Source organism: Octopus bimaculoides, chromosome 8, assembly GCF_001194135.2.
Source record: "Octopus bimaculoides isolate UCB-OBI-ISO-001 chromosome 8, ASM119413v2, whole genome shotgun sequence".
NCBI lineage: Eukaryota > Metazoa > Mollusca > Cephalopoda > Octopoda > Octopodidae > Octopus > Octopus bimaculoides.
The window spans coordinates 53,736,516-53,760,347 of NC_068988.1; the positions used below are offsets into that span (position 1 = coordinate 53,736,516).

The 23,832-nt window shown below is 35.8% G+C and overlaps 1 protein-coding gene across 3 annotated transcripts in view; it reads right to left on the bottom strand.

The window, feature by feature from the left end:
* The window catches only part of LOC106874431 (serine incorporator 5), a 72,607-nt gene that overhangs the window by 33,477 nt on the left and 15,298 nt on the right, over positions 1 to 23,832 (bottom strand). For all 3 annotated transcript variants that reach the window (XM_052970110.1, XM_014922162.2, XM_052970109.1), the window contains exons 3-8: positions 14,922 to 15,089; positions 12,190 to 12,368; positions 8,212 to 8,288; positions 6,980 to 7,073; positions 6,507 to 6,550; positions 3,868 to 4,041 (exon numbers count right to left, since the gene is read on the bottom strand). In XM_052970110.1, the coding sequence (XP_052826070.1) occupies positions 3,868 to 4,041; positions 6,507 to 6,550; positions 6,980 to 7,073; positions 8,212 to 8,288; positions 12,190 to 12,368; positions 14,922 to 15,089 (736 nt within the window). The remainder of the gene's footprint in view (positions 1 to 3,867; positions 4,042 to 6,506; positions 6,551 to 6,979; positions 7,074 to 8,211; positions 8,289 to 12,189; positions 12,369 to 14,921; positions 15,090 to 23,832) is intronic.

The following is a 23,832-nucleotide window of genomic DNA, read 5'->3' on the forward strand; positions in this document are numbered from 1 at the left end:
TATATATATATATATATTTACGTACAAACATACACATAGGTACATACATTTTTCATGTGTTGAGAAGGGAGGATTACTGTAGTAGTTCGTATTTTTCTTTTTATATAATTATAATAATTATACACAAACATATATATACTGAGGTTCCACTGTGTGTATATATATATATATATATATATATATATATATAAGTAGCTCATAAAAAGCATCTCAAGCGTTGGGGCTTGGGAGACTTTTGGTAACATGCCAAGTGAAATTATAATCGTGACATATAGTGTCATGCAACTAGCATCCATTACACTCTTGGAGTGGTTGGTATTAGGTAGGGCATTCAGCCATAGAAACCATGCCAAATCAGACTGGAATCTGGTGCAGTCCCTCAGTTTGCCAGCCCTGGTTAAACCGTCCAACCCAAGCCAGCATGGACAAGAGATGTTAAATGTTGATGATGATGATGATACATTCACACATACATGCATGTGTGTGTGTGTGTAGATATACACACACATACACACGGCTAGACATCTACATATTAAATGTTTCTACTGCTCTGTCTCTCTGTCTCTCTCTGACATCTCCTGTTTAACTTTCTCATTTGCCTTTTCTCTTTACATTTGTCACTTTCATTTTATCTTATCTCTCTTTCCCTTACTATTTCTCTCCTTTTATGATCAAGTTAAAGATTTCTGTTAAACTTTGATGTCATTTGTCATGGTTATACATAAATTCACTAAACATTTCTTCCTTATCATTTCCATCTCTCTCACCCTCCCTTTACTATTTCTGTCTTAAGTTAACTTTTTCAGTGAGCAACAACAGCTTGTAGTCCTGGATATTGCTAAGTACTACCTCCTAAATATAAAATTCAGAATTCAAAGAATCCACTGTTGGTCTTCATCAGTAAATGTAAAATCATTGTATTTTGCTGTGAGGGGCCAAAAAAATATTCTTTAAGAAAGGGCCTATATCCAAAATATTGACATTTCTTTTCCCTTTCCACACAGCAATATACACCTATACTTTAATAAAGAAAACTGCTTACTAAAATCTACATGTTTAGAAAATTCTTATAAATTCTGATTTTAATATATTTTCATCAAAATGTGCTTATCAAGATTCTCTTATTATTGACTAGCTTAAAAGCTGCACTTCATGCAGGCTTTTAAGGTACCTCCTGCAGAGGGCTAGTTGGGCTTGCGGCCCAAAACTAAAGAGAGCTAAATAACATAACTATAATACATCTATAATGACTATACGCCCCGGTGGTGTTTGATCAGAAGTTAAGGATGGATGAGAATTCTGTAATGTAATCAATCTATAGTTCCAGTCCCAAGTTGAATTTTAACTGTTGGCCAATTTGCCCCAAAGTTCTTGTCTCGACATAAAATCAACGAAGCAAATGTCATTTATCTCCCCCTTGATGTCTAATGTCATTTGACAAATGCCAACCAAGATGGCATGAACCAACCAAGCTTTACCTGCTACAATTAGCAACCCAAATGCTTTTAAATCAGATCCCAATGCTGGATGTTTAAGAACCAAATGAAGGGCAAATCATCAATCTCTGGATCATCCTAATTCCAAAATGGTATAATATGTCTATGTAGAGCAAATGTAGACTGAGGTACAGGAGTCCTGGACAGACAGAATTTCGAGTTTATTATTATAGAAGATTTGAATGACATGATCCAAACACAAAACTAATTTTTATTCAATGTAACTTTGTCATTTTGCACTGTAAGATAGCATTTTTTAATGTCTCTGTTTATACTTCATTTGGAAATATAAAGGTTGCCTAAATATTTGCAACACGACTTTCTACAGACACATCAATAGAACCATTTCTCCAAAATTTTCTGATTCATATATACACAATAAACTGAGGGCTTTTATATGGCTAAATTAAGTCAACACAATACCTGATTTCTTCATAAATTCTAACATTGTCTTTTAGTGCTTGATATTATTCTAAATTCATTTACTGAGTAAGTATTATTAGATAAATAAAGTATACCAAAGAAAATTAGATGTAACAGAGAAAAGTTATATAAATTGTGATTCAAATGAATGAATATTTCTTAGTAACTAGTAGAAAACCACCCAAAGAGAAGTCTTTCTGCTTCATGATCTAACATTTTTCTTTTATAAATGAAATGTAAGCCTAATTGTTAAGTAGTTAATTCATTTCATTCTACAATAACTGTCAGCCTTGTGTATTGACAAATACTACATAACCTTTTTGCTAGTCAATGTCACTGACTATGTAAAACTAGAATTGCCAGATCAATTTCATAAAAAATAGCACAAAATTTCCAAAATAGTGGCGGATCATGTTAGAAAGTAACCCAAAATAAAAATATTGTTAGCAAATTTTTTAAGATATCTTTTATGTTTTACTTTCTTCAGTCATTAAACTGTGGCCCATGCTACAGCACTGCCTTGAAGAGTTTTAGTTGAACACATCAACACCAGGACTTATTTTTTAGTCTGGTACTTCTAATCAGTTCCTTTTATTGAACTGCTTAGTTATAGGGGTGTTAACAAACTAACACTGGTTTTCAAGTGGTGAGTGAAAGGGAGACACACAGGCACAAATACACATACATATATATGACAGGCTTCTACACAGTTTCCATCAATCAAATTCACTCACAAAGGATCTGCTGGTCTGGGGCTACAGTAGGTGACACATACCCAAGGTGCTGTGTAGTGGTTGCAAAGCAAGCTTCTTAAATACACAGCCATACCTGTAAATCAGTTCTATTCTATTTATTCTTTTACTCTTTTATTTGTTTCAGTCACTTGACTGCAGCCATGCTGGAGCACCACCTTTAGTCGAACAAATCGACCCCAGAACTTATTCTTTGTAAGCCTAGTACTTATTCTGTCGGTCTCTTTGGCCGAACCGCTAAGTTACGGGGGTGTAAACACACCAGCAGAAATTGACAGAATAAGTACCAGGCTTAGAAATAAGTTCTGGAGCTGATCATTTGGTTAAACTCTTCAATGTGGTGCTCTAGCATGGCTGCAGTCCAATGACTGAAACAAGTATAAGATGAAAGATATCTTTGCTTGGTCAGGACTGACATGGAACTAAGCAACAGCAACAACAACTGCCTTCCCATGCTGGTACCACGTAAAATGCACCCAGTACACTCTGTAAAGTAGTTGACATTGAAACCATGTCAAAACAGACAATTGGAGCCTGGTGCTGCTTTCTAGCTTGCCAGCTCCTGTCAAATCATCCAACCCATGCCAGCATGGAAAACAGACATTAAATGATGATGAAGATGTCTAGTCAGAAGAAAGGCAGTGTCCCTGAACTTCCTTCAGGGCTCTGGAAATGAAGTGAGGAAAATATCCTCAGACCAGAGACCCAGCTGAAATTCTTGTAATAGAGTGGGATTCACTAAAACATCCAAGGACCAATATGGTGCTAAACTGAGTTTCGGTCATTTACTTGTTTCAGTCATTGGACAACAGCCATGTTTGGGCACTGCTTTAAAGAGCCTAGAGAAAACAGTTCAACTCCAGAACTTCTGTTTTAAAGTCTGGAGCTTATTCTATCAGTTACTTTTGCAGAAACCAAGTTACAAGGACATAAACAAACCAACACCCATTGTCAAACGTGAATGGGAAGGGGATATACACAAAGACACACATATAATGGGTTTCCATCTAACAAATTTACTCACAAGGTATTGATTGACCCATGGTTACAGGAGAAGACACTTGCCCAAGGTCCCACACAGTGGGACTGAACCTGAAACCATGTGATCATAAAGTGAGTTTCTTAACTACACAATCATACCAAATAATTATTCAGTGTGAAAAATGCTTTGAAGAACATGAGTGATTAAAACTTACGTTTGGAAGAACAAAGGATGAGGGTGACAACATTGAGTAAAAGACAAAGACCGACATTGATACTGATGAAGGTCTTGTTGATGTTACAACCATTAATACGAGTGTAGTTGTAAAATAACCACACTATACCACCAATGGCAACGAGGTAGAACAGAAGGCCACAAATGATTGTGCCTGAAAAAAGAAACAAAATAAAAAATACAGAATCAAAATAGCAATTGAAAAAAAAATTATTTCTCAAGTTGTACAGTAATCATCATCCAAATAACTACATTGTAGAACTCTGCTATTGTATTATTTCTGTTTATGAAATGATATCAGTAATAAAAAAAAAATGGTAATTGTCTGCTAATGTTGATGATGATGAAGATGATTAGTCTTAAGTTGGTCTCTAAGAAGCAAAGATATAACCAAAGGTGTTGCAGCTATGGTCAGAATTTTTTTTTTTTTTAATGTATATATTGAGACTATCTTATCTAAAGACTTCTTTAGTTTTAAGACAAAAAGGTATGATTTGATAGAAATTTGGGTGCAATCTCTAGCATGTTGACTGACCACCTAAAGTGGTATTGCGATACCTTTTTAGCATAAAGGATAAAATGAAAGTGGACCTGTGCCGCAAAAAATACTAAATCTTTAATTTTACAAATTCACAATCCCTACCTCTCCTATTGTAGAACAAAAAGAAAAGAAATCTGACAACACTAGGACCAAATGATAAGAAAGATATGACATAAGATAGCAGGATGATGAAACAACAGTCCCTTGGGAACTAAGGAGATCCTGTTACGTATAAAAAAACACCCCAATTAATATGGATAGGGGTATCCCATAAAACTCTTTCATATTGGTAAAAATTTTCTATTTTAGGACGGGAGAGTGTAATGTCACTGTTATTTAATCCTTTAACATTCAAATAACTCTGTCAAATGAATGTCTATTTATTCACATAGTTTTGAATAAATCATGCATTATCTCATAGCTTCAGGATTTCGATATGTTTGTTTGTTTTTAAAGTGACATTATAAAATGGATATAAAAGGCCAGATCTGAGATTAATTTGAATACAAAAAAATGGAGAATATCGTGGCCTGACAGGGTTAGTTTAAATGCTAATGGGCTAATGTGAATACATGTGTGTCTCCATACTTATGATTGAAACTAAATGGTACAACTTGAAGTAGTCAGGTGACCAGAGTAATAACATGTGGACAACCACACATTATTCTGAACTGTAACTGAAGAACTGAGTTGAATAAAGCTTGGAAAGCAGCCACCAAATTTTTCATTCTTTCTATACAAGAATTGTGTATATTCCAATCCTTGCAGTTGTAGCAATGAATATGAAGGTGAAACCAGCTGCTCATTAAAAGTAAAGCTCGAGAAACATTGTAAGGCTGTATTCTATGGAGAGACAGAAACATCGGAGATTGCTGATTATTTCTGAATGGAAAATTCACCAAACATCATGGAACAAAATCAGAATGATAGCTAAGAAACAACGTTGGAAAATAAAATGACAAAGAATTAGTAAATATGATAGGCTTTGATAACCTCTTCAGTAGGCCTAGCACAGAGGTAACAATTTTAGACAAGCCTTTGATTTAAAATGATATTAAACCTATGATCATTACAAAAGTTAGACTTAACCCTCTCGCATTCAGATTACTCTGTCAAATGTAATGCTTCTCTATTCACATTGTTTTGATTTAATCATGCATTATCTTGTAGCTGTGGAGGCACAATGGCCCAGTGGTTAGGGCAGTGGACTCGCGGTCATAGGATCGCGGTTTCGATTCTCAGACTGGGCGTTGTGAGTGTTTATTGAGCGAAAACACCTAAAGCTCCACAAGGCTCCGGCAGGGGATGGTGGTGAACCCTGCTGTACTCTTTCACCACAACTTTCTCTCACTCTTTCTTCCTGTTTCTGTTGTACCTGTAATTCAAAGGGTCAGCCTTGTCACACTGTGTCAAGCTGAATCTCCCCAAGAACTTTGTTAAGGGTACACGTGTCTGTGGAGTGCTCAGCCACTTGCACGTTAATTTCACAAGCAGGCTGTTCCGTTGATTGGATCAACTGGAATCCTCGACGCCGTAAGCGATGGAGTGCCATCAACAACAACAACATCTTGTAGCAACAAAATTTTGATGATGTGATTGCTTATTTTTAAAATGACATTGTAAGGTGTGAGAGGCAGGATTTGGTTGGTTTGAACATTAAACAGGTAGAATATTTTGGTTTAAAACTTCTTATTTCTGCAATCTGATCGTTTTACAGGATAATAGAATAGTGAATATAAGCATTAATTGTTAAATGCTGTCATGCACTTGGTGAGCATCAGTTCAGTCTCAGAGATCAGGTAATCTATATCTATATATAGAATGTTTGAGTGAACTCACAATCAGGAAAATAATTAATATGAGAATATTGTCAGTATGAACAATTTACTTCAGTGGATTTAGCAAAGGGTCTGGCTTGTATTTCAAGGACATTACTAGGTACAACAGAAATGCTGAAGCATTGTGACAATAACAACCAAGATGAGAACAATAATCTGAATATATTTGTGTATAACAAATCAATAGTATTAAATATAATCAACAAATTCAAATAGAGTGAGACTTGAGAGAAAACTTACCTGCAGCACCACATGTATTTATTTCTCCAGAAGGTTTATATGACCTGTAAAAATAGAAAAGATGAGGTAGAAGCCTTATGTAGAAAGTATTTAATTTTAGGAAGTGACTGAGTGAAGTTTACAAAGGAAACCCAGTAAATAAGTCATCAGAACAACACAACAAGTGATCACTAAATTTCAGTCTTTTGAAATAACAAAAATACCATACACACATGCAAGTTTACTCTTTTACTTGTTTCAGTCATTTGACTGCGGCCATACTGAAGCACCGCCTTTAGTCGAGCAAATCGACCCCAGGACTTATTCTTTGGAAGCCTAGTACTTATTCTATCGGTCACTTTTGCCGAACCGCTAAGTTACGGGGACGTAAACACACCAGCATCGGTTGTCAAGCAGAAATGTAATCACACACAGAATAATAATGCAAAAATAATAAATAAATAAATAAATAAAAACAGCTGCTTGTAACTTACCATTTTATATTCCAGGCATATGTAAAATCTACCAAGAATATAAGTTGAATCAAAATAAACAAGAATCCACCAGCAATGCCAACATACATCCAGTCTGAAAGATAAATATGAGATTATACGTTGGTATGCGTATATGTGGATGTATATATATATCATCATCATGTCAACGTATACTTTTCTGTGTATGCACGCAGGGCCAGATTAAGACCCATAGAGGCCCTAAGCACTAAAAACATTTTGGTGCCCTCAAATATATGTAAATGGTTCAAAATGTAAACAAAAATAATTCAAAATGTAAGCAATAAACCATAAAAAACTAATGTGCGTTTTATTAGTGGTGTTGAGCTCAAACTTTTATTTTGTATTGCTTGGAAAAGAATGACCTTTGCCCCATTGATCTGACCTAGAAAGGTTATGTAGAGAGTGATATTTTCATTGGTGATTCCATAACTCAATGGATTACATGGGCTTTATCATCATTATATATGAAAATATAAACACAAGTGAAGCATACTTTAAGAAATAAATATGCATCGCATATCATTGTATCAGCCAAACTATCAGATGTTATACACTGCTGGCCACAATGCACTTTCAATTCTTTCTTGATTGCACCCTTATTTTCCTTCTTGGCCCAAATCATTTAACTAAGTTGTCATTCCATCATTATGGAGGTCTTCAGCATGGCCTTTTCCAATCTTTTGGATACCACTTGGAAACTGCATGGGTCCACCTGTTGTCTGTGTGTCTTGCAATATGCCTGGCCTATTCCTTTATGCTTATACATGCATGTGTGGGGCCATGTGGAAACTTTTATATGCATCTTTGAGCAATGTCAAATATATTAATTAATACTTCAAATATCATCCATAAACATTTCCAGTCCCAACTCATAGGAATGCCATACACCGACCATCACTTCTGATTTCAGATATATCCATTCAAAATTTCACTAACCTTAACTGCAGAAAGTAGTTTTATAATACCAGTCTATCTTTTGTTGAGGAATGTCATACTTGAAACTAATTTTCATTGAGATATATCAAGTTTAGTGAGATAATGTGACTTGTAGAAAATACCAGTTCTATTTTTGGTCGATATTTAACATTATTACGGGAAAAACCATGAAATTTAATTTTTCAGTGAAAAAGTTAATATCTGTGCCACAAACCAGGTTTTAAAATAACTATTAGAAATAAGAGATAAAAAAAGGATATTTATAGTCAACTCACACAAATTAAACTCCTTTGGCAGCATAAAGGCTGTAGCACAGAAGAGACAAAGAATCACAAATTTGAAGAACCAGAACCTGTAAAGTAAAATTGGAATATTGCACAGTTATCTTATTTTTTGGTGTGCAAGCCAATATAGTATATAGCATAAACATTCAGTGTAAACATTCAGATATTGTTATTATCTTTCCAAATCCTGCTGCATTTCACATAGAATTTTTGATCCTCCAAAGTTGTCTTGATATATGTCAACCTAACACTTTTGGCTGTAAATTTTGGTTTGGAAAATTTGATTTGTATGCTAGAAAGTACAGTATTGCATTTTTGTTAAAATGTCCTAAAAACACAATAAAAAGAATTATCAGGGATACACCATTTAACATGCTAGATCAGTGGCTCTCAACTGAGTTGCATGCAAGCGAAGCAATAAACAGGAGATCCACAGTTGCATTTTAAGGGTTTTCTTTAGATATATTTAGTGCAAGAAACAGCTAGGTTTCTTCCTCTAATACAATTCTATATCTAAGAGATGAGGAATTATGTACATTATTTATATTTGCCGGATATTTGTCCTCATCTTGTTTGTTGTTAACACGTTTCAGCTGATATACCCTCCAGCCTTCATCAGGTGTCTTAGGAAATTTTGAACCTGGGTTCTCATTCCTAAGGTATTTTATGAATGTTATTATTATCATTATTATTATATTATTATTGTAAAAAATAAAAAGTTTTGAATGGTACAACAATGCACTATAATACAAAAAATGGATTATATACCTGTTGCAATTTAGTTATATATAGTCCGATAGATATCGGACTATAGATAACTAAATCGCAACAAGTATATAGTCCATTTTTTGTATTATAGTGCATTGTTGTACCATTCAAAACTTTTTATTCTTTACAAACAAAACACAATGCTTCAAGCGAACTACAATACTTTCCTATATTATTATTATTATTACTATTATTATTATTATTATTATTATTATTATTATTATTATTATTATTATTTAGGTCATTTCTTGGAATTGAACTCGGAATCTTAGGGTTAGTAGCCTGCCAAGCAATGACCTGAATAATAATAATATAACAATAATAATAACATCGTAAAATACCTTAGTAATGAGAACCCAAGTTCAAATTTCCCCAAGACAGCTGATGAAGGGTGGAGGGTATATCAGCCAAAACATGTTAACAAACAAACAAGATGAGGACAAATATCCATCAAATATAAATAATGTTCTTTCTCTAACATTTTACATAGTTTAACATGTTTCTGACTACTGAAACATGTTCTCTCAGAGATTACTATTGCAGATTATACAAGTGAACATGTGAAAATGGGAATTTTGAAAGAAGTATCTATAAAACTTGTTTTTAAACAAGAATAAAATAGTAATCAAAGGGGTTCAGGGATAAAAAATGGTTGAAAAACACTGTGCCAGATAATATTCATAATAATTGTATGTGATATGTTTGCTGTCACCAAATGTAAGTAGAAGTTACATGTAGAAAATCGAAAAGGCTGCATTTGGAGAAAAGTTGCAAAAGGCTGACTGTTGCATAGTTGTTAAATATCAAGATACTTCAAATAAACTGACAGAAGATGATTGATACTTATCATAGCTTTTATTTAAACATTATGAGGTTTATCAGAACTGTGACAAGTTGTAAATAGACTACAAATATTAGTCCATTAATAGAGAATTTATGATTGTTGTTGTAGAAGGCTTACAACTAAGTCATGTGGAGGAAAAAGAGAAACAAATGTTAACTCTCTGAAAGTTGCTGATGGAAAGAGAATTACTGATGGAGACTCTTAAAGAGAGAGTAAGAGAGACGTTATTTCCCTTACAATTGCTAGGTAAAGAAAGTATAAGAGATAATCCAGTGTCTCACTCACTTGGCCCCTTTTCATTTCTGCACTGAACTACAAATTAATGGAATGATAGGCTGTGTTATGTTTCATCTAGAAACACTTTCATATATAAATTCAGTGCAACTGTATTTAACCCAGTAAATGTAAGCTAAGTGCCAAATTGTTTTCCAGCTAATCATGTCACTTTGATTTGACCGACTAGGATTAATATCCTCCAATTGAAATTGCAATAAGAGGTCTCAATGAGCTGGTACTTAAATGTAAGTTTTAATATATATGACATGACATCAAGATATGAAGTAGAATTAGGCATATAATCTGACACCTAATTCTGGCTCAGAAAACATAGAATTAAGTACACAATCAAAAATATACAAGATGTTTGAGCTGCTAGTTCAATACATTATCCATTTTGGCAGCGGCAGCCACCTTTGTTTAATGTCCGCTTTCCATGCTGGCATGGGTTGGATGGTTCGAGTGAGGGCTGGCAAGCCAGAGGGCTGCACCAGGTTCCAATCCGATCTGGCAAAGTTTCTACAGCTGGATGCCCTTCCTAACGCCATCCACTCCAAGAGTGTAGTGGGTACCTTTTATGTGCCACCGGAATGAGGACCAGTCAGGCGGTACTGGCATCGACCATGCTTGAATGGTGCTTTTTACATGCCACCGGCTCAGGAGCCAGTCAGGCGGTACTGTCATCGGCCATGACAACGACTTCTGTGTATATTAATATTGACAATATAGTAAGGATACAAACCAGTTGTACAGTATTTTGCCAATAAACTTTATGTCAATGACATGAGCTAATCCTACCACATTTAGGAGTCTAAGCCAATGTGGAAGCTTCTATGATATCACCTGATTTGCCAGAAATAGAAGCTAAATTTACTTCAAATCACACCCCACCATTTTAAGTACATTAAATTACAACAAATGATTGTTTAGTCATGGCTGGAAAATCTTTTGTCATAGATCAACTTGATCAGAGTTCACCAGGGATAAGCAACAATATTCATTTACCAAGCAAATAAAATTCTTCAGTGTATAACAGAATATGGAATCTAACCACAAACACATAGCAATGATATGACTTACTGGGCACAGTCATGACTGTGTTTAAGACCAATATCTTATGAATAGAATTTAAAAAACTGAAAACTGTGGAAGCTTCAATGCTGGTGTCACATGACTGGCACTTGTGCAGGTGGCACATAAAAAGCACCCTTCGAACATTGAGTGATAAGCTGTACTTGAGAAGACCTGTCAAGCCAAGTAAAACCATAGTCATGGCCAATGCCAGTTCCGCATAACTGGCACCTGCGCTGATGGGACATAAAAAACATCCTTTGAACTTTGGGCCTCATGGAGGCAGTGAGAAGTGATCGAGACCTTTGGCAATATACTGTTCTTGAGAAGACTTATCAAGCCAAATGAGATTGCAGCCATGGCCGATGCCAATGTTTTGTAGTTGGCACCTCTGCTGGTGGCATGTAAAAAGCACCCACAACACTCTTAGAGTGGTTGGTATTAGGAAGGGCATCCAGCTGTAGAAACCATGTCAAATCAGACTGAAACCTCATGCAGCTCCCCAACTTACCAGTTTTCAGTCAAGCAGACCAACCCATGCCAGCATGGAAAACAAACATCAAACGATGATGATTATATATACACACACACACACACACACACATATATATATACATTATGTGTGTGTGTGTGTGTGTGTGTGTGTGTGTGTGTGTGTTTCTTAGCTGACAGATTTTTTAGACAATTGTCTACTCCCATATTTTTTACCTCTTCCTTCTTTCCTATTACCGACCATTTTATTTCCTCACATATGTTTATCTCACATCAACTCCACAATATCATTGTAAAACTTAACTGTTATCTCATCAAAATCTCATATCTATAAGGTAATGCATGATTAATTCAAAACAATGTGAAAAAATAAGCATTACTTTTGCAAGAATAATGTGAATGCTAAAGGGTTACGAGAAGCTACCAGTCTTTGAGTGTTTTTGATTGGCTAACATTATAATTTATCTACTGAAATATCTCTTTAAAAAAAAGTGTAATGCAACAGAGAAGATATTTACCCATTCTGAATTGATGCTCTGAATCCGTTTGAATTGGATACATGAAAGGTGAAGATGAAAAGCAAGAAATGGAAGGCTGATAAACCAAAACAAATTCGATAGACAGCTTTGAAACCAGTCAACTGGTGGCAGTCCACACCGAGGCTTAAATAAGAGCAGGTTTCATTAAACCAAGGGACCTGTGAAATAAACAAGGATTTTCATTATCATCATTGAACTACTATATGCATCACTAACATCAGTTACTGGCCTTCAACAAAATTCAAGCGCAATTTACAGAGTACTGTTCACGCATCTGGGATGGTATGGCTACTGTTGCTACGTACACATGTCTACATTTCATTCAAATGAAGTATAGAAGAAAATAAGCAATCTTCATCTCCACAGATTGATTGGTGGCAACTGGCCAGTGAGGGCAACTGGTGCGGGTGGTAACATACTGTTATGCTGGATTAGAAGCCATGATGCAGAGAAAACATCTGGAATGATGTTTTACAGCCTGAATACACCTCAAATTAGATAAATAAGCAAGGTCTTGAGATAACCTTCAGCCATTTTAGCAATCCCCTGCATTTTCATACAAGTCCAGCTGTCTTGCCTTTATCTTACCACTGGATATGTTGTGTGAGAATGCAGCTCTTTCTAACAATAAAAAAACCATTGTACTAGTCAAGCACTTTCCTAGGTCTTGTAAGATTTGATGAGCAAGCTATCAGAATAATCAGAAGAGCTTTGGACAAAATGCCTTGCAGTTATTCAGTGGCATCTCTGTACATTGTGAACTAGAATCCTACTGAAGCTGACTTTCTTTTTTATTCTTTCAGAGGGTTTGATAAAATAAGAACCAGTTAAATACATTCAAATGCTCTCACTTCACAGATGTATGGTCTCATGGCTTCAATTAGAAATCAATGTTAACATTTATAATTATATATGTGTACACACACACACACACACACACATTATCAATAAAGATTTGCTTGGTTTTTGATATTGATTGTTTTGTGTTTATTTATATTCATCTTCATTCACTTATGAACTTATTCATTTTGCAAACCACTTCAGCAAAGGGCATCTTCTGTTTAGTGGAGAAAATGGCATTAATGAAAGGAAAATTACAAACTAAAATATAGAAGACATTGAGGACAAATACGAAGATGATATTTAGAATGTCAAAAGATATAAAAACTGCTGATCAAGTAAAGTATTGAATGTTTAAAGTACTGGACTCCTGACCTAAGTTCAAACTTTGTTATAGGCATTAGGTCATGTCTTTTGGCTGCAGTACATTCACTTGACTCGTTTAAGTCTAATGGATACAAAATGTAATGCTTTTTATCAGGTTTGTTAATGCTCTAGGTATTTCTGGCTGATGATGCATAACAATCTAGAAACACATGCATCCCATAATCCAATAATTATTATTAATAGTCCAATGTTTTTTTCATGCATGTTGTCTAAGACGAGACATTTCTCTTGAGGCCATTTCCACAGTGAAAGATCTTTCCATATCCAAGTATGCCCAAATGTGTTGAATATTATTGTAAAAACATATACATAAAAATAAATGTAATTTTGTGCTTTGCTTTGAGGGTACACCAAGAGTTGTTCCTTGTTACTTTCTCAGGGTCTATGAAGAACAAGAAAGGGGCATTGAGTGCAGCTCTGTAAGCTAAATGAAAAATTCTCATCAGTTATACAATACTTCAACTGCATAGAAGAGGACTGAAGGGTTCCTATTAACAATTATTGATTGTAATCTCAAAGTATTTTCTGGTTCAAAGAAAAAAAGAAAAGAAATGAAAAAGTAAGTTTTCCATACTACTTTGTTTTATATTTAGCTTTTTTTTTTTCAGCAAGGACATTACATCATCATCATCAATCATCACTGTTTTAATGTCCATTTTTCTATGCTTGCAAAACTTGGATGAAGTTTAATAAGGCTGATTTCTACAGCTGCATGCCCTTCCTGTCACCAACCCTTACCTGTTGCCAAGCAAGGTGATATTTTCCTAAGGCCAGACATGTTTTCACAGAATATTGGAAACAGATGACATTCATTCATAACAACCATGTGATGTTAAGACAAGGAAACACACACACACATGCAACAGGCTTCCACAATTTCCATCAACCAAATCCACTCACAAGACTGATTGACCTGAGGCTATAGTAGAAGACATTTGCTCAAAGTGCCATGCAGTGGGACTAAACCTGAAACCATGTGGTTGCGAAGTAAACTTCTTAACCACACAGCCACATCTGCACCTATACATATAATTGTAAAATCCTTGTGTGATGAACAATTTGTTTGTGTCAATGTCTAAATTTATAGGCATGCAAAAACTACACTAACATAAAAAAGTAGGTGTAAGAAAAAAAATCAGTAAACAAACATTGCAAGTATTAATAATTGAAGGAAAGAGTTAGTATAAGGAGTTGGAAATCAGTGTAATGAATAAAAATGTTAGTATAATGAGTAGGACTAATTAGATAACATATGGAAATGTTACTTTAACTGTTTAGCATTTAAACCGGCTATATCTGGCCAAAATGTTACACCTACTTTATGTTCAAACTGGACAGATCCAGCCTCTCACACCTACCCTACAATGTCATTCTAAAAGTAAACAGTCACATCATTGATATCTCAAGGCAACAAGATAATCTAGGATTAATTCAAAGCAGTACATTTCACAGAGAAACCTGAATGCTAAACAGTTAATACTTACTTTTTTCACAACCTCATCTTGAATTTGAGGGAAGAGCATTAAACAGGCAATAAGGATTATAAAAAAGAAAAACAAGGTATACATAATACGGGTACTGGTTGATTCATTGATGGGGTGGCAGCAGCGACAGCAAAACCCACAGGAAGATGTTCCAAAGCAACAAGAAAGCTGGAAATGGAAACAAAAAAAATGAATGACACAAACCACAAAGTTAAATACTTTATGCTAATGACATCATTGTCAAAATTCTAAGGTCAGATTTTCTATTGCCTGAAGCCCTTCACGTCATCAACCCTTACCAATTTCTAAGCCAGGCGATACCCCCCCCCACCACCACCACCATGACTAGACATGTTTGTATGGAATATTGGAAATGAAAGACACTCCTTGTTTGACCGTGACACTTGCAACTATCATACAATGTCAGGACAAGGCGACACACAAGCATGTGTACACACTCTCTTACTGTCTCTCTCTCTCTCTCTCTCTCTCTCACACACACACACACAACTTTGGCTGTTTGGGAAGCAAACATTTTAACCACACAGTCACATCTACTCTTGTGTATATTACAATATATATATCTACATGTATCAAGTACTTTCTTGCGTGGACACCAAGGCCATACAATAACATAGTAAAACAATTACTGAGTTTGATACATTTTAATAAGATACAATGTAAATAAAAACTAATACAGTCTCTGCTCTATACCAGTTGATATATTTACACATTTTTCTTTTGATTATTGGCAATATTTTATTAAAGGTTAATTGTGTGTCTGAGCAGCAAGTTCAAGTTGTTATGATAGGTAATCTTTTTTTTAAATAACATGAAGTGCCTTAAAGCAAACTTCAAGTCATCATTGTCGTCATCATCGTTTAATGTCCTCCTTCCATGCTGACATGGGTTGGACGGTTTGACAGGAGCCAGCCAGGCAGAAGCCTGCACCATACTTCTGTGTCTGTTTTGGCACGGTTTTTATGGTTGGATGCTCTTCCTAATACCAACCGCCCCACAGAGTGGGCTGAGTGCTTTTCATGTGGCACCATCACAGGCAAGATCAGTTTTGGCATGGTTTTTACAGCTGGATGCCCTTCCAAATGCCAACCACTTTACAGTGTGGACTGGATGCTTTTTACATGGCACCAGAACCGGTAGGGCCACTAAGTAACTTTGCAAGACAAGGAGTCTTTGAGAGGGGAGGGAGCACTGGAGGAAGTGATCTTGTGTCAGATGATAAATGGTTAGAGTGTGACAGAGAGACAGAAACAGGTGTCTTGCTGTAGAAGAGGTACATGGTTAAAGTGTGCCTAAAAATGAAAAGATTTAAAACTGAACATGACGATAAGGTGAGGTTAGGGCTGCAGGAGCAGGGGTAAAAGGTAATCGTAGTACATGATTAGCAGTAGTTTGGGTCATTGGGGGAGTGGGTTGAAAAAATGTAATGTGTGGGTAGAGAACACACAATGTAGTACTTCCTAACCTCAGTTTCACTGAGGAGGGCAAGGCTTTTCAGGAACCTCACATCACTAGACATCTTAGTCTATAATCATCTCTTCTATGATGTTCAACATCTTGAGACTGGCCCTCACTACTTCATTCCACATCTTCATGGGTTTCCCTCTTCCACAAGTTTTATTTCATTTAAGTGATCAACACTTCTTTATAGACCTATCTTCATCCATATGCATCACAAGACTAAATGATTGCAGTCTTCTCTTTTGCATGCTAAACCTGATTCCTCTTATGCCTAACTTCTGTCTCTGCACGTTTGCACTTCATTGTACATGCAGAGTCATACTAGCTTCAATTCTCTCCAGTCTTTACACATCCTCTGCATTCAGGGCTTATGTCTCACTACCATATAACATATTTGTTCATACACAAACACAATGCAATCTGCCTTCCACTGCATGAGAGAGAGACCTTTTAATACCGAGAGAAAGAATAGCTCTCTGAACTTTCTCTATCCCATTGTTATTTTAGTAATCATACTTTCAAACCATTCTTCTCCATTGGTCACCTAGGTAACAGAAATTATCTCCATCCTCTAGAGAGCCTCCTGGGTGTTTGAGAAAATCTAATTCCCATGTGTTCTATAAGTTTATTATTCTTGCACATCTACAATGGCAAATGGTTTTATATCATGATTTTTTTTTCACAACAACTACTACACTCAGAGCATGTAAAAGCAAGCAATCTATAACGAAAGTTACATTTATGGCAACAGTAGCAGAATCTAGATAGGAAAATATTTTGAAATTGCCAAATGGAATTCAAAAAATCTTCCAAAAGGAACTCCCATAACTGAAGTCACTGAAACATAATAAAGAGGATGATTATAAAAATGTTGAATGAGGATGCTAGGTTGTGGCAATATGAGAAAAATTTCCAGCAAATTTAAAAGCATACTATATTTCATTCAACAAGATAATACCAAACCTAATATGATGTATACAGAACCAAATTTAATCCTAGAGGTGTCAAAGAAGAATGGAATCTATAGTTAAAATGTACTAAATCATGAATTTTTAATTCTGTTCTTTTACAGGTTTGTATAGCAACATGAAATACAAATGAACTGATTGAAGGAGTAAAAAAACAACAAACAAACCAATTTCAATACAAAACCACTAACATAATACACCAATAATATCAATAATGCTTTCTACTATAGGCATAAGTAGGGAGGGGGCTAGTCAACTACACTGACCCAAGTGGTCAACTGGTTCTCATTTTATCAAACCCTAAAGGATGAAAGGTAAAATCGACCTCGAAAGAATCTGAACTCAGTACGTGAAGATGGGTGAAATACTAAATATTTTGACTGGCATGCTAACAATTCTACCAGCTCACTGCCTTGATAATATCAATAATATAATTAGTGTTTTCTTAACATTGCAAGCCTGTATGGTGTATGACACACTGCCAAATGGAAATAATTCCAATAGAATTAGGAGCATGAATAAAGAAAGACATTGAAATGAAAATTTACAAGCAAATAGCATTAAATATAACACAGATACAAAATGCCAAAACTTACTTAAATGTAAAATATTTGAGTGCTTCTCAAAATTAATGGTTCTAAACACCGAGTTTATTTTTTGCTTTGTTTATATTTACAAATGTAGGCACAGGCATGGTTATGTGGTTAAAAAGCTCACTTTGCAACCATATGGATTTGGGTTCAGTCCCACTGTGCAGTGCCTTGGGCAAATATGTTGCACTACAGCCTTGGGCCAACCAATGCCTTGTGAATGAATTTGGTAGACAGAAACTGTGTGGAAGCCTGTCATGTATATGTGAGTGCACCAGTGTGTTTGTATTTGATCCTCACTACCACCACTTGTTCTTGAGCAAGACACTTTATTTCACTCAGTTGTAGAAATGAGTTGCAACATTACTGGTGCCAAGCTGTATTGACATTTGCCTTTCCTTTAGATAGCATTGGTAGTGTGGAGGGGGGAGGGGGGAGGCTAGTATGCATGGGTGACTGTTGGTCTTCCATAAACAACCTTCCCTGAACTTGTGCCTCAGAAGGTAACTTTCTAGGTGCAATCTTACGGTTATTCATAACCGAAGGGGTCTTTACCCTTTTACCCTTTACCACCACTTGATATCTAGTGTTGGTTTCTTTATGTCCCCATAACTTAGCAGTTCAGCAAAAGAGACCAACAAAACAAAGTACCAGACTTAAAAGTAAGTACTGGGTTCAACTGGGTTCAACTAAACACTTCAAAACTGTGCTCTAGTATGGCCACAGTCCAATGAGTGAAACAAGTAAAAGATAAAAGATACATATAATTAGTTCAGTACAAATATCATACATTAAATGAAACAATTATTATGGGACAAAGAAAGAATTGTATCAATGAACTTTATATGCACATGTTTTCATTCCAGAAATTTAAATCGATTATATTACAGCATTGCAGAATGTGTGCAGCTTGTGTGACAAAAATATTTATTTCAGTATCCAATTTCAGCTCAACATTGCTGTATAGTAGGCAGCTTGTTTCTGAATCACATGGTTCCAGGTTCAGTCCAACTGTTTCGCACTTTAGGCAAGTGTCTTCTACTATTAATCCCAGGCTGAACAAAGCTTTGTTAGAGGATTTGGCAGATGGAAATTGAAAGAACCAGAAGAGAGTCCATTAAAATCCATTTCTATGATCATTTCAAGAGATGTGTGAGGCAGCATCTTTTGAAATGACCATAGAGATGGATTTGAATGAACTTTTTTCTGGTTACCACTTTAACCTTTAGTTATATTTATATTTATATTATTTTAGTTTCATTGCCTTAAATTTTTAGTTGCTTTTCTTATGCATTAATTTAATCCATATACTTTTCTTCATTCAACTTCACTCATAATACCCTTTTAGGTTTTATCACCGTTTATCCGTATATATGTGTATATTTCATTCTCTTGGGTTTTACCATTGGGTGCCCTGATGTTTTAACATATATATTTATATTCGATTTATGATAATATGGGAATGTTATAAAGTTGTTTTGACCAATTAGAGCATTTATTCATTATACCATTTAATTTATTCTTTTCTTGTCTCATATGTATGTATGTATATATATATGTATATATATATGTATATATATATATATATATATATATATATATATATATATATATATATATATATATATATATATATATATATATATATGTGTGTGTGTGTGTGTGTGTGTGTGTGTATGCATATATATATATATATATATATACACACACACATCTGTGTATGTCTTTGTGTATATGACATGTGTTGGTTTGTTTACATTCCCATCACTTAGGAGTTTAGCAAAAAAAAACTGATAGAATAAGTGCCAGGTTTAAAAAAGTAAGTACTGTGGTTGGTTGTTTTGACAGAATCCTTCAAGACAATGCCCCAGCATGGCTGCAGTCCAAAGACTGAAACAAGTAAAAGTTGAACGATAACAGTTGAGTGACAACTAAAGAAGTGATCAATCAACCAGGAGAACAATTGATGTTATTTAACAAGTGATAAAGCACAAGTTCAATCAATGATGTTCTTTGTTCTGGTTATCCAATATCAGTCAAGACACAAGATGATGCTTAGCAAGTCAACCAAGATTACGAATAACATTCTCAAGCATTTCTTATATACCACTCCTCTAAAGTTACATCACATTACTCTGATACCTTTTCTAACAGCAAAAGAGGAATTTTGACAATGAGCTCAATTCTGTGAGGAGAGATGTTAGTGTCTTCCATAATATTTCTCTTATCAATCATGTAATTTGATCAGACCCATGTGATCAAATTTCATATGAATGGAATTATCATACTCACCAGACTTCTTGCCTACTGACTACCACTTTTTCAAGCATCTTGACAACTTTCTGCGTGAGAAATGCTTCAAAAACCAAGACGATGCCAAACGCCTTCAACGACTTCATCGCCAGAAGAACGCAGGATTTTTACGCTACTGGCATAAATAAACTTGTTTCGCGTTGCCAAATCTGTGTTGATTCTGATGGTGTTTATTTCGATTTATAAAGTTTTGTTGGAGCCGAGATATGTGCATCTGAATTTAAAGGTTAAAAACTGCAAGAACTTTCTTGACAACCTAATACATTGTCAATCATGCCAATGTCTACAAGAATGGTTGGTTCCTCTGTTGGGTTCATGTTCAGAAGGATCTCTTTAACATCATGCATTCTCCACATTTAATAATGTTTCATAGTAGCACTTCTCTATCTGTTTCACTTCAGAATCATTAAGAGCAAGAGTTTCATTATCCACTTATATACACTTCTCTCCCACGTCTAGATTTCTTCTGCAATATTGAAGAACTTCATGCCTCTGGTCCTCACACTTTAGAACATTAGCAAACCTCTTACTTTCTGCTTCTCTCCTTGCTAAATATACTCGTCAGCTAACTTCTCTTTGAGCAATCTGCTATAATTATCTGTTGCCTCTATTCTTCCAACCTTTCCAAGCCTGTCTGTCTCACTGTTCATCACCATATCATCCTGTCTCAATGGAACCTTGCACCAGCCAGATTTGAAATGTAACCCTCAGTAGGTAGCCTTTTAGGGAACTTCTAGTTGTTCTCTATGCTATACATCTTTATCTCCTTTTCCTTTCATCAAATGCTTCAATTAATACTTCTCTTAAATTTCTGACAGTTCAATAACACTTTAAGCTACCATTTTCAAACTGGTTTGAACCTTTGAGCCCTTCTAGCTCTAAGTCTGAAGTGACTAATCGCTAACTTATGTTAGTTTGTACATTCTTTATCAGGGAAAGACTATGAATTCACAACTATGTGTCTATTTCCGTTTCTGGTGAGGATGTAGTCAATCTCGTTTGTGTACCTGTCAGATTGATAGGTGATCAGGTGACTAGCTGGGTTCCTGAATTAGTGGAATAGATGATGAAGTCATTTGTATCAGTCTTGTTCCCCTCTTCATTTCTAGAGCCAGAGCCATAGTCTTTGTGTACATCATGGAATCCATCAGACTGCTGCACAACATGTCCATTGAAGTCACCAGTTATGAAGATTACATCATTGTCATTCGTTATTGAAGTAACCTGCAAAAAGGTTTTGTAAAATCAGTTCTTCTGTTCATCTGTCATATTTTCCAAGACTATTCCGCAAAGACTATTCAGTCCACTCTACTGAGTGTTTGATGTTAGGAAGGGCATCCAGCTGTAAAAGCCAATCCAGAACAGACACTGAAGACTGGTGCAGTCTTCTGCCTAGCCAGCTCCTGTCAAACCCATGTCAGCATGGAAAGAGGATGTTAAGTGATGATGATGATTCTAAGCTTAACTATCTTACCACACACTCTGGCTACCATGATCACCTTATCTACCCATTTTGCAGTCATCACTATGGCCTAACTAAAAGAATTTCTTCTTTTGTTCCTTGCCTGTGAGCAGTCTGGCTGAGACTCCCTGTCATCTTGCTTCCAGCACCACTAAATCTACATTTCATTGTTTCTGCATTGACTGTGGACGCTCAAAAATTGTAGACTTGATAGCAAGAACGAGTGGGTAGCTTACACGGTAGATTTTAGTACCTGAAGAGAAGGTTTGTGCTTGTGTTTGCCTGAATGCAAAGGAATTTTGCATATGTCCAATTATGCAAGTATTACCTACAACTCGATGAATTATTTCTTTCAGATCCTTAAACCATCAGGGCCAAGAATGTTTTGGTGGTGCGTGTATGTATATACGTATATACTGTGTGTGTACGTGTATGTATATGTACATGTGTGTGCGTGTATGTATATATATATGTGTGTGTGTGCGCGCACGCTTGCATGTAAATGAGTGCATATATGAATATATATTTGAAGATGTGACTTCACAGAATAGTTAAATTAATTTTCATTGTTTCCTCCCAACAAATAGATGTGTGTGTGTGTGTGTGATGAGAGTATGTAGCGATACACGCACCGAACAACCTCTTCACAAACACACGCGCACGGAGAAACAGTAAGTTAGCAAACAGCACATTAAAGTTTATGAGTGATAACTAGATACAGATACAAGGTTATTATAATGTAAACAAAGCAGCTAAGCTAGCTTGGCTGTAATCCATTTACATCATTCTATGTCATACAACACACCGACATCGATAAACAAGTTGGTAAAAATAAAATACTAGAATTCCAAACAACTTCTAACGATACTTTTGAATGTCAGTGGGGAGACAACGAGAGAAAGATATGTGCAGCATAGCTGAACAGGTCATACAATATTCATATTAACGATGACAATAGTGATGATGATGATGATGACAGCAATGTTACCGGTGGCAGCAATTGCAACAATATTAGATTCGAGTAGGAGGTTAGAGTGTGAGTGACGATGTTATTTAGCCCCAGGTCAGCCAAATCGCCTAGACTTTTTATCAAAATGCGTTCTAGTCCGAAACAATATGATCTTTTATTCAAACAGAGTGTATCTAGGACTACATTATCGATTAACCTTGTTGTTGTTTAGCCTCAGGTCAGCTCTGGTCGAGCAGACCAATGATCAAAAGTTTCCCATGCGTGACTATCTCAACATCTTTTCAGACATATTGTTTCTATGACTGCATTGTCCAATATCTCCTTCCTTCTTTAAGACGGTAGGTCTTAATTTGAAAGAGATTTCGTTGCTGTCTCTAGTAGGCTGAGCGCCTGTAGTTGATATTGCGTGCTTACGGTGGTAGTTGTAAGGTTGGTCGTAGTCACGCTATCGCTAACGAGAGAAATACCAGTAACAGAAAATGTGATTGTTGTTTCGAGCGAACCTATGATAAAAGGCACTTCAGCCACGACCATCTCGTTTTGGGTACGCGAATGGTATCTATGACAACATTGGATAAGGTGGTCTTTTTAAAACAGTAAGCGATTTGAGATTTGGGCTATTATTTCTAGCAGTCAGAGTGACCAGGAAGAGGATCCCACGTTGGCTAATAGTAGTAGTTGTTGCAAGCAGTAATAATAGTGATTGTGATATCTTAATTGAACAGTCGTTAGTTACTTTTACTTGTTTCAGTCACGTAAAAAGCAGCCAATCTGGTGCCACATAAAACTACTCAGTACACTCTATAAAGTGGTTCGTGTTAAGAAGAGCATCAAGCTGTAGAAACCATGCCAAAACATAGAGCCCGAGCAGCTCTTCAGCTGGCCAGTCCCTGTCAAGCCGTCCAACCCATGCCAGCATGGAAAACGGACGTTAAATGAAGATAACGATGAAGATGATGTCAATGTCCAAACACACCTGGAGTGGTATAAGTCACCACCAGGTTTTCTGTCTATTGAAAAATTATGCTACAGTCATATCAAATCAGATCAACGCTGTTTGGTTGATAACCTGGAAAGATAGGTGAGAATGAAATTGTAGGTTAGCCCCAGGTCAGTCCTGATCAAG